Source organism: Akebia trifoliata, chromosome 11, assembly GCF_017979445.1.
Source record: "Akebia trifoliata isolate Shusen 1 chromosome 11, ASM1797944v1, whole genome shotgun sequence".
In the NCBI taxonomy this organism is placed as follows: domain Eukaryota; kingdom Viridiplantae; phylum Streptophyta; class Magnoliopsida; order Ranunculales; family Lardizabalaceae; genus Akebia; species Akebia trifoliata.
In genome coordinates this window covers 30,526,646-30,539,015 of record NC_141385.1, presented here as the reverse complement: position 1 = coordinate 30,539,015, position 12,370 = coordinate 30,526,646, and the positions used below count along the sequence as shown (strand labels likewise).

At 35.2% G+C, this 12,370-nt stretch overlaps 1 protein-coding gene across 4 annotated transcripts; it reads right to left on the bottom strand.

Annotated features, from left to right (window-relative positions):
- Nucleotides 1-520: 520 nt before the first annotated feature.
- Nucleotides 521-8,107, bottom strand: LOC147391248 (uncharacterized). Of its 4 annotated transcripts, none has more exons than XM_086417276.1 (4): nucleotides 7,867-8,107; nucleotides 6,056-6,964; nucleotides 5,688-5,754; nucleotides 521-836 (listed from the first exon to the last, which is right to left on the bottom strand). In XM_086417276.1, the coding sequence occupies exons 2-3, from the start codon at nucleotides 6,948-6,950 to the stop codon at nucleotides 5,735-5,737; spliced, it is 915 nt and encodes a 304-aa protein (XP_086273402.1). In that variant the 5' UTR covers nucleotides 6,951-6,964; nucleotides 7,867-8,107; the 3' UTR covers nucleotides 521-836; nucleotides 5,688-5,734. The 4 variants fall into 4 exon arrangements, with proteins under 4 accessions (XP_086273402.1, XP_086273401.1, XP_086273400.1 ...); XM_086417275.1 differs by having other exon boundaries at nucleotides 7,870-8,107; XM_086417274.1 differs by having other exon boundaries at nucleotides 7,923-8,104.
- Nucleotides 8,108-12,370: the final 4,263 nt, after the last annotated feature.

The following is a 12,370-nucleotide window of genomic DNA, read 5'->3' as shown; positions in this document are numbered from 1 at the left end:
TGCCAAAATCTGTTGATTTTTCTCCTTAAAAAAAAAAAAAACTGACTTGAACATATGCAATCTATAGGGTAAAAACTCTTATTTATTGGGCAGCCATTGACCCCCCACCAGCCATCTTTAACTCTTGATTTATTTGGTGGAGTCATCTCTATATATATATACACTTCATTTAGAAGAAGAAATAGTAGAGAAAACCAAGTAATTATTCAAATCATCTGAAGAACAATGGATGATCTTGTCACCAAAACCCAAGGTTGAACACAAAAGGTTTTTTGGAGAAAAGTTCAAGGATTTTTGCAAAAACAATGAAGACACTTCTGTTAATCTCTCATAGAAGACCACGGTTAATGGGGGTATTGTCATCATTTTGAAAAGCCAGGAGGGCATGTCAAATATTCACCAAAAACTGGAGGGGTATATCTAAATTACCTAAAAGTAAAATAGTTTTGAAATAGAACAAGTCAAAGAAATCCCTTAATGAGTAATTAATGCAATCAAGAGAGCCTCTATACACAAGACATGAAAGCCAAGTATGAAGATGATGAAAAAGAAAACAAGTTCATACAAAAACCTATTCAGGGAACAGACAAGAAGAACCAGCAAGATTATAAAGAACCTTGATCCATCTTTCATAAGATACTGAGAAACAAAACGAAAGAAGTCACCATTACATTTAAAGCGCCATTGAAATCTCTAAAGGTCCCCTCAATTGAACTCTGCCGAGGATCACCAGCAAGTATAGATTCTAGCTCCTGTTGTCAAATCAGTACAAAGGGGTTTGCCATTTGCATCCACAAGCACTCCCATATCTGATGTTATCACAGGAACAACTCTTCCTATAGATACCATGAAATAAAAAATTGGACGAATTACTTAAGGACTTCAGAGAAAAGAGAAAGATAGAATGACATCGGACAAACTTATTGTAGGACTGGAAATGTGCCACCCAAAACAAAGTAATTCCAAAACAAAAATTATAAACTTGCATTGCCAACCAAGAAAGATTTTATAGAAATCATGACTACTAGAAAAACTAGAACATGTTTTTTGTGGGTGAAATGTATTTATCAAAAAGAAAGGGAAAAGATACAATAAGTCAAGGAGACCTGCCTACAAAAAATAAAAATAATTTTTTTTTTTTTTTTGAGGAGAGAGAGAGAGTGTGTGTGTGTGTGTGTGTGGAGTGGGGGGGAGGAGAAAATAGCAGGGGAAAAAAAACCTTTGTATAAAAGTACCCAGCACTGCCAATAACAGTAACCCATCTAAAAACAACCACCTTGAAAACATTAATGCCTTCATTTTATAAACAGCTTGAATAAAAAGGAGGAGTTTGATCTCAAAAATGACAGATCAAAGCATCCCCTCATTTCCTTCAAACACTATGTTGTTATGCTCCTGCCAGAGACCCTAGAGCAAAGAAAAGAGTGATGATAGTCTTCGAAGCATCCACCGTCTGGACGAGAAAGTCAAAATTTACCTTCAAAGAGTTTCTATCCTATAATTGATCTAGAAACCATCCTACGAAAAACCTCACTGAATATAGTGAAAAGATTTATTTTATTTTATCGGTAAGCCTGTTTTTAATGAGTTCAGTAACTCGGTGCGGGCAAGATTTGATCCCAGAACTCTAGTATCATCACCCAAAGACTTTACCAACTAAGCTAGTTGGGACCTGCAATAAAATGAAAAGAAATCCATGCCTTAATCTTCTAGAACTTCTAAAAAACCATGCAAGCATGCTATTACCAATGAAGAAAGAGGTGTAGGGAATCACTTATTGATCAACCTTCTCTATTCTAGAGCAAGTTCCATCTTTCCCAACAAGTTGACCAAAAAGTGATCCCCCCTCCTCCCAATATGCCTTAAGAGACCCTCTTTGTATGGTCTCCATTTGAACACCAGACCCCTTTGTTTTTTGGTGAGTAAATGTGTTTCCAACTTACGAGGAAAATTTTGTGTTTTTCATCCTTTTCAAAAAAAAAAAAACCCAAACCAATTTGTCTAGTTGTAATTCCACAATTTTGGGAATTGTAAATAAAGAAAAGTAAACTAAGTGATGAGGACATCAAAGCTTTATGTTTATTTGGTTTTCTGTTTTGAGCTTTTATTTTTATGTTTGGTGGGTTTATTTTCATGTTTTATTAGCTCATGATCTTAATATAATGTTTGGGTGTAATTTGGTAACTTTAGTATGTCTTTTATTTAAATTTATAAGGGTTAGAAATTTAGGAGAGATTAAGTTACGAAAATTAGAATTTTGCTAATTATTTAATTTAGTATTTTAGTTTTATTAGGATTCTTAGAGTGATTTTCTTTATATATAAATTGTATTAAGATTTATTGACGAAGTGTTTGGATGAATAAAGAAAGCAATTTCTTTCAATGAAGGTTCTCAATGTGATTTCTCCAATATTCTTGGTGTGATTCCAAGAAACCCTTGGTGTGATTCCAAGGTCCTATTCTTCTATCTCTTCTAATCATATTTCTCTTTTCTTGATTTTCTTTTAATTTTTTTATTCTTGAATTTTGAAACACTTTTCCCTCTACCCTTAATCATTTCCCCCATTCTTTTAATCATAATCCTTACCTTATAAACCTAAAACCCTAACTATAATTGCAAAATGCAATGATTAAACCTTGGAATGAGAGCTGATTACTGGGACTGATAAAACCTAGAATTGAGGAAATAACTCGTAGGTTAGTAATACTTAGCTAGTATGGTCGATTGACTAGGAGCTGACTTCAACCAAACCAAAGAGCTCCTGGGCCTGGGCTCTGACACTCAAGATTATGACTTTTGTTCCGCCCCTTGTCCCCGAAGATGGGTAATATGTTCTCATACAATGTTGCTCCAATCTGACCTAGCTGGCGAGCGATCCCAGTTCGCGGCAGAGAACAAGACAGCAAGCGAGCGTACCTTTGTTCGCTTCTTCTCCACCAAGCACGGAAGTTTAAGGATAACTGTAGGTCGGTGGCTACCTAAGGAAACTCCGATTCGATCCGCCCCCCGGCTGGGAGGCATCTACCTCATCCCGATCACAAGGAGAGGTTCACCATGATGGGGGGTACTTCTTTTTTTTGTTCCGTTCCTCCAAGAATGAAATGCCTTTTTATTTTTTGCGACATGCTCCCCATTATAGCCCAATCCCAAACCAAATTCTCTAACCTCAGTATTTCATCATCTTCCCGCTCGTCCTGCATCACTAGGATACTTCCCAGGGCGCTTTTAATTAGAGTCACTTCCCCATATAAAAAGATGTCTTCCAAGAACCCAAAGATCAATTCTCTCTCTCTCTCTCTCTCTCTCTCTCTCTCTCTCTCTCTATAACATATATATAAATATAATTGAGTTCAATACCGCTTTACTCTTGTAAGCTGCCACCAAGAGTAGACCAAGGTAGGTTGCCAGAAATGATACTACTTGACATCCCAACCGACTCTAGATTTAGGACCGACCCAACCTCAAGGACCTTACACTTACTAAGATTGATAGCGCCACCCAACATGACCTCAAAATAACACAAGAGATATCTAAAGAACCTAATCTAATCAATAGAAACGTCTAGCAAGACTAATATGTCATCCAGAAATTGTAAATGAGATATTATGTCACAACGCGACTTTTTATTCAGCTGGAAAATCCCAAACATAAAGAAGGATTGTGATCCTTGACTCATAAGCGGAAGCGATAAATATATTTTCATTGTTTATAATGACAACTTGTATCGAAACATCGCAATAAAATGCATTACAACTGACTATAAAATATAAGAAAATAAAAACAAACTTATAACAATATATTTGGATTTTGGATAGCTCTCATTTTCAAATTGAATAAAATTGATTACATTTCGTCATTTAGTAATAAGAATAAAAGAACTCAAGAAGCTAAATAGTCAATAATATATAAACTATTCATGATGCGAAGGTGGCCTACTTTAATTATCAAGTTCTAGTTCTAGATCTAGATAATTAAAGTGGATACTGCTTTAATAGTTTAATCATTGGATACTATGATCTTATGTTAGAATACATAAACTCAATATTTTGAAAAAATAAAGTAAAAATAAGATTTAAAGAGAATATATGGGAGTGAAAGAATAAAAGAAATAGCTTAGAAATAGTTGTAGGAGAAGATAAATTTAAAAAAAAAACTTGAATTTAATTCTGCAATATTCAAATCATTGCCCATTAGAGTAATATGCCATCGCATACTTTTGCATACCATTGCATAATGAACCAAAAATCCTTAATCACATATGCCATCATGGCATATGCAATTTACTCAGAAAATAGCACATGCGATCGCATTTGAAAACATTGGTCCTTCGCAATAAACCATGTCCTTTTCACACCCTTCAGGTTAAGGATGTAAGCCTTACTAGAGTTTGATCACAGTGCGATAGCTTCTTGAAAGCAGATCCTTCACATAGCACAGTTAATCTCCATTGCACAAAATTCACCTGAGAAGATGGTGTTTGTCTCATAGGAACCCCTAAATTTTCTGCCCCACATGAAACACAATCACAAGGCAACCTCTTTGGCTCTTCTTCTTTAGAGCATCGAAACCAGCCCTGTTCTCATCAACTTGAGAAGACAATAATTGTTTGAAATTTTGGATAGCAAATTCCATACATTCTCATTCAACCTTCCAGAATCACCATTGAATAGATCAGCTCCAACCCCTTCAACCTACTTAGACACCCTCAAATAACTCCTATTTTTATTTTGGCCACTCCCTACCAACTTAATCCTACTAGAAACTATTGTTCGGGTAGGCTTATCAACCAGATTTCGTCAAACATCCGCCAACATCATAATCAACCACATCATTTCCCTTTCAAGAAAAACCATGGCTCTTTCCCATTTCTTCACTTTCTCGCTAGTTTTTCAACCATCATTTTTTTTCCTTGAACTCTTTCTAGTTTATTGTGACATACATCTTCAACTGCAATCCAACAAGTTACTTGGCGACAAACCCTCAATCACCAGATAACCCCCTCTCTAAGCCATCCAAAAAAGGCTAACTAGAGAGGAGAAACTAGGACAAGGAAATACAAACTAACCAATGACAACAGAGAACTTTGACAGAGAGCCAGAATTTTCAACCGAAACAATGATTCAGGAAGGTGACGCTAGATCTTATTACTCCCATAAGATGATTTCAATTGACAAACTCCACAAAATCCCTTATACTCCGAGTTCAATGATTGCCACCTCTTTTTTCATAAGTGAATCTTCCAAATTTGTAGTTTGAATGGTAAAAAAATGGGATCACATAAATACACCCAAAACTGATCTAAGAAATCATGACATACAGATTGAAACGCTCAAACACAATGGATCTACTTCATCTTATTCTCTACATCGACCAAACTAATCGACCAAAAAGATGCCTGGCATGTAAAATTAATATAAAACATCATCATTGGTCATTGTCACTTTGGTATCTAGATTGTAGACAGGTACATTCAAAAGCATAAAACAAGTCATTATCAGATCATATACTACTTAGGATAACCTCTTGAGTGGGTCAGGAACAACGAAAATGTGGATTTTCATCCAACCATTCAATCAATCAAAGAAAAGAAATAGGTAACCTTGCCTCTTTTTACTAAAAGTAGGAACAATATTTAACTTTTGTACACACAAAAAAAAAAAAGGTCCAAACTCATAAGAATAATTACCCTAGAATCTGAAGATGGAACTAGCACCAATTTTGACCATCCGTACTCTATGACACAAAAGATATACCTGTTCAATTAAAGAAAACAATGGCAACATTATTACAGGAACAACAAAGCAGTACTAAGATATCAAAAATGAATTATTATTAATAATAACAAAGAGAGATTCTATGCCACAACAACTTTTGCTAATCTCACCCCAATTCATACGTAAATCACCCAAGAATTACACACATCTTGGGGTGGCATTAGCAAAAGCTGGTGTGGCAATAGAAGCTCTCATAACAAAACATGCATAGTCACTATCCTTGTTGCTTCCAATAATGGATGAAGAAAAAAAAGTAAAGTCTAGATATTACATTTCGTACCAGGTTCATTATCATTGAGTTTCCTTTCCCATTGTTGAAAATTAGGACTATCATGACCATGATCTCCAGAAAAGAAATTTTTCCTTGGTTTAGGAAACTTAGCTACTGTCACCTCAAGGCCATTCTCCCATATGCCTGTACCACTAATCTTCTCTTTTCCCAGCCTCTTCTTTCCCTTTGTTTGCGATATAAGAGGATCTACAAGTATTGGTTGTTCTATAGATTCATTCGTCTCAGAAGGAGAACCATCATTCTCATTCTTAAGCAACACCTTCCCCATTTGTGAAACCTTCTTTAACGTCTCTTCCATGTCACTCATTATAACCTTATATATCTCCTCTGATTTCCCTGCCATGTATGCCAGTTGAGTTGATCGTTGACAAAACATGCTAATTCTCATTGCTTCAGTTAGATTCTTATTAGGTGTACGAGGCTTACGTTTGTTGTATTTCATGACATCTTTCTCACTTTGAGTGAACAATTTATGATTATGTTGATCAGAGAAAATTGTAACTTTCCATGTTGTGGTTCCTCTAACATTTGTAACACGCATGCAAGCCTTGCAACCAGTCCTAAGCAGAGAACTACTTCTCTTGATTTTGCCTGAATCATCATTACTTGGCATCTTTTGATTAAACCCTTCGCATGTACATACAAATAGAGCACTTGAGACTTCTGGCCCACGCCGATCTCTATATGTAGATCTTATACGAATAGCATATCCTTTTTGTTGACCGTACTCTTCATAGAAAGTTCTTGCTTCTTCAAAAGAACCAAACATCATTCCTACACAAGGCTCTTTCATTTTATCATACTCTACCAGCTCACTATTGGTTACCCCATATTTCTCAACCTGAACTGAATTTCCAAAACTGTCCACACATGTTGTATCCATGTCATCAACCAGGCCTACAATTCAATGAGGAAAAAAAATTAAGAGCGACACACCATAAAAAAGAATCTTAAAATATTGAATGCTTTCTGAGTCTAGGAATCGGAGATTAATCAAATTCAAAGTCTTAAGCAACTTAAGTAATCCTTACATACAGTTGGACGATATTATAAAATACCAGCCAAGTAGAAGAAGAATTTCACATCACATTCACATAAGTGCAACCATTTTGAAGTAACTTCATTCCAAAGATTTTAGACTAAATCAGTATGTCGGTAGTGCATGACATAAAGAATACCGACAAAAAGTCCAAAACAGCAAGAAACAAGAAAATAAAGACATTTATCAAACCATTACCAAACTTTTCTTCCCAAAATTGAAACTTATCCCCAACTAATTATGAGAGATGCAAAACGAATAGAGCTCAATCTCACTGTGTTTTGTCAAAAATTGGTTGGGAACGAAACCCAACAATTACGTTATTAATGAACATTTGTAGACTCCAATTCATATGAGATAACAATCCAACTCAATTAAGGACAAAAGTTTTTGGAATGAATCTGTGTGAATCAACATTGGTCTCCAATTGGAGGGAATTTCTATCAATCTAAACAATTTCAAAAACAGAAAAAAAAAAAAAATCAAAATCATGTCGAAATTGAAATTAAGCTGATAAGTATTTACGAGATCAATCTAACTCAAAATGAGATTTTTAAAAATAAAATAATAATAATAAATATTAAAATTGCAAAAGATCAAGTGTTTATCTGAAGTGACCTAGAAAAATCACAATCATGCCAAGAAACAAAATGTGGAATTACACCTAAATTATAAAATAAAAATAAAATACACCCTAAAAAAGTTTGAAATCGAACACAGTCAATTAAGGGAACGAAAGCTATTCCTCAAAATAAATTACTACTGAGTTCTATAGCTTCTGATTCGATCGATCATGAGAGAGAGAGAGAGAGATACTCTGTTCTTCGTTCTCTTTTCTTCTCTCTGAGACAGATATAGAGCTCTTGAATGGAGTAAAAATGGCGTTAATTTGTCCTCTGGTTTCGTCGGGAAAGAGGAAGGAGGGTTTTTTTTTTTTGTGTGTAAAGATAATTATTTGACACGGCTTATCGTTTAATATTCGACACGGCTTCTACACGGCAAATTTTTTAGACGTACTTGAGAGAGAAAAAACAAAAGAGACACCCATACGACTACGGTGTGTTGCCCTTATTAATCCACGAGGTGCTTTTATAATTAGACATACGTCAAACATCAAATGACTTTCAAAAGATAAAAATAGAAAGTAAAAATTGGGGTGCCAATAAAAGTTCTTTCTTCTTCTTCAACACCAATACGACTACGGTGTGGGTTTTCTTTGTTAATCCATGAGGTGCTTTTATAATTACCCATACATCAAACATCGAATGACTTTCGAAAGATAAAAATAAAGGGTACAAGTTAGGGTGCCAATAAAAATTCTTTCTTCTTCTTCAACACCACTATGACTACAATGTGGGTTACCCTTGTTAATCCACGAGGTGCTTTTATAATTACCCATACGTAAAACATTGACTGACTTTCAAAAGATAAAAATAGAGAGTAAAAGTTGGGGTGCCAATAGAAATTCTTTCTTCTTCTTCAACACCAATATGACTACTATGTGGGTTGCCCTTATTAATCCACAAGGTGCTTTTATAATTATCCATACGTCAAACATCGAATGACTTTCAAAAAATAAAAATAGAGAGTAAAAGTTGGGGTGCCAATATAAATTATTTCTTCTTCTTCAACACCAATACAACTACAGTGTGGGTTGCCCTTATTAATCCACGAGGTGCTTTTATAATTATCCATACGTCAAACATCGAATGATTTTCAAAAGATAAAAATAGAGAGTAAAAGTTGGGGTGCCAATAGAATTTTTTATTTTTTTTCTTTTTTTTTAATCTAGAATTAGGATTTTATATAACCTAATCCTAATTGTAAATAACTGTTGAAGTTGCCAGTTGTTTGAATGTGTTATAATGGTTAGTAAGGTTGAAACAAACTTTATGCTTGAAGAATGTGTTTTAATCTTTAAATAGCATGTGATAAGTAATTTAAAAATATAATAAATAAAAGTTGGGGTGCCGAAATAACAATTCTCCATTAAAGAAAATAAAAACAAAGGAAAATATATATATATTGAATCAATGTTATTATGTTGGGCATAATGACATTTGAACTGCACAAGGATCGTATAAACCAAGGAATAATTAGAGCCATGAAATAATCGACCACACACATGTTAAAGAAGTCTTGTTACACAATATACCAGCAATATTAGCCAAGTGCCAGAGCTATATATCCTCTTTGCATTGTAGTAAAATAATTCTCAAGTGGGAAAACTAGTTTGGAGGATTGATAACACATATAAAATCCTCAATCTCTTAGAGATTTGAACTTTGTTGATGAATACCTCAATGTTTTTGCTATTTGAATGGTCAAGCTAGTTTTTCGATCAACTTAGGATTGTTCCTTCATTTCTGTATAGTTTCACAGCTAAATCACATTTCTTTTTATTTTCCATTCTATTGGCGCCCTAATTGTTGCCCTTATAAAATCAGCATTTTTCCTAAGCTCAAGGAAATGGGATGTTCATTTCATACTTCAAGAGCAAATTATGCCTCCAAACTTCGAATCTTTTATATGTCAAAAGTCTCTAACACTTCAACAAGTCTTGGGAAACGATCTCAAATTAAGGATAGTACTTCAAATCTGACTTGACCATAATCACCCCATCACTACTCCCACATGCCACCACCTAACCCATTACATTCTTCTCAAAACACTCTACAAATTATCTCCATACCACTCCCCCCACCCCCCACCCCACCCCTTCTCGTTAATCAACTCACTTGACGCATACACATGCATACCATTTTGCCATGTGTCACCATATTCGTCACCTTTTTAAAATCAAAATACTTACCCCCCTTACATAATTATTCTTCCAACCAACACTCACATCCCTTAGACTCATCTAACACTCAACCCATATAGGTTGAGAAATCCAACCTATATGAGTCAAGTAATCAATTTCAACTCCTTTTTATCAAGTTTACCCTCCCCTAACCACAAATTTCCTATACCTCGTTCACAAATCCCAAGTCATTTACCATCATTTTCTATTTTCACCCCATTATATCCTTAAAAAGTCCTTAAAAATCTATAAAAATTTACCACTCTCTCACAAATCCCTCAATACTTGAATCTCATCTCTCAAGCTTCTCAACTCTCAATCTCTCTCTCACCCATCTCAATCCCTCTAAAGAATCTTTCAATTCACAATTTTGATATCCACAACTATCAATCCTAAAGTCCATCCCTCTCAAATCTTCACATTACAAACATCTCAATCCCTACACTAGAACAACTTCTATTTTCATCATTAAAGTCCCAACACTTCAAGATAAAGATCAAAAGGACCCCTTCAAGGATTAAGAAGAAAATAAAAAATAAAAAAAGAAAAGAAAAGGAATCTAAAACTTTCAAGGTAGGTTTAAAGTAAGATTTTCATTTTAATTCTCCCTTTCTTCCCTTTTCATATCTTTCTCCTATCCTTCCTGTCATTTTCTTAATTTTGGTTTTAGAAGGTCATAGGATGCAATAAGTACCCTCCCCTACCTCCGATAAATCGAACTTCGATTCGATTGAAAGTGTAAGGATTGTAATCACTTTTAAAAGAAAAATCATTTTGAACCCTCAAACTCTTTGTGCACACACCACAAAATTTGTTTTGAAGCTAAAGGTGATTGGACCCTTCTTCATCCAATAAGAGTGGGCCCACAATTGCAAAGTCAACATTTTTCAAAGCTTGTTCCTTCAAGATAAAAATATAGAAGGGTCTCTGTAACACCCCGAGTTTTCGATTCGTATCTCAAGAAAAAAATAAATAGTGGAATTTTGAGAAAATCCTGAAAGTGGGACTTAGGGTAAAACTGTAGGACCTTGTTCTGATCATTTTTAATGAAATTTGATCTTACCAGTGGATTCAAAATGATCGAAAAACATACTTTAGCCTATAAACATGTTCAAATGCGAGTCCGAATATAAAAGTTACAAAATCCTCGATTATCGGGTCTGTAGATACGTGGATTTCGTCATTACGACGGTCACATCTACTATGGTTTGGAGTCGCCACCATTCATGTTATAAGTGGGTGTGAATGGTCACCCGATTGACATTTTTTTTTTTTAAATGACATTTTTGGCATTAGTGACTCGCGATGGATAAGGAACTAATCGAACCTAGGGATTTGGGCAAACGGCTCGGTTGGAGAAAATGGAAGGTGTTAGGCACCCTTTTCTCCCCGCCACGTGGCGGTAACCTCAAATAACTCGGTCATTTTGATTTAAAATAAATAATAAAAAAATACCACGTGGATGCATTTGTACCTTAGATAGGGGTTTGCTTTCGGCTCGATCATAGGATCATCTCATTGATGGAGATAACCCTTGTAGATTTAAGCCTTAAGGACTATTCATTTAAAACAAAATGAAAAAGAAGAAGGGGATATTAGAAAATGGAGGAGGAGAGGATAGAGAGAGAGGGGGGGTGTACTTCGAACCCACCTTGAAGCTTTAAGGTCACTCCTTTTTTTTTTTTTTTTTTCTTCTTCTTCTATGCTTCTTAAATCATTTTGAATCCTTAGTGGAATGTAAGAGAGTGTGTATCTTTTTAGAAGATTATTGTGAGAGTATGAGAGTAGAGAAGAGATGAGTAGAGATTAGATTTCTTTTTTTTCTAGTAAGACTTGATAACCATTTTTCGAAGGAGGGGAGGGGTATTTATAGGTGTTGGGAGGATGTTTTGGGGTATAATGGGGTTAAAGGTTAGGAGAATGGGTAATGACATTCTTTTTTAAAGATGAGGGTATGAAATTTGGAGTGAAATTGAAGGTAGTTTTGTAAAGAATAAAAATAGGTGAGGTTTTGATCCAAATGGTTTGAATCCTACCCAAATTCATTTGGGTAGAGTGTTTGGTAGGGTGAGATGAGTGATGGTTGATGGGAGAGTGGGGATGTAAGGTGTTAGGTGTTTGATTGAGTGTTGGATTGATGAAAGGGATAAGGTGTTTAGATTTGGAGGGATAGGTAGTGTAAGAGATTGGTTGGTCAGATTTTGGGAGAATAAAGGAGAGAATGACATGTGGCATATGTGATGAGAGAGTGGTGATGAGATTGGTTGATTGGTTGATGGTGGTTGTTTGATTAGAGATAGAGGTATGGGTTAGTTAGTTGATGATGAGGGGAGTATGGGTTGAGGTGATTTCATTGGAGTGTTTTAAGAAAAGTGATGGGTGTAGATATGGGTTGTGATGTGGGTGGTTGATGATAGGTTAGGGGGTGTAGGGTATGGGTTGTGATGTGGGTGGTTGTTGA

Excerpts from the sequence above, each read along its gene's own strand:
- LOC147391248 (XM_086417276.1), bottom strand. The coding sequence starts at position 6,950 with ATGGATACAACATGTGTGGACAGTTTTGGAAATTCAGTTCAGGTTGAG. Across the intron at positions 5,755-6,055 it reads ACTCAATGATAATGAACCTG|GTATATCTTTTGTGTCATAG; the intron begins GTACGAAATGTA and ends TTAATTGAACAG.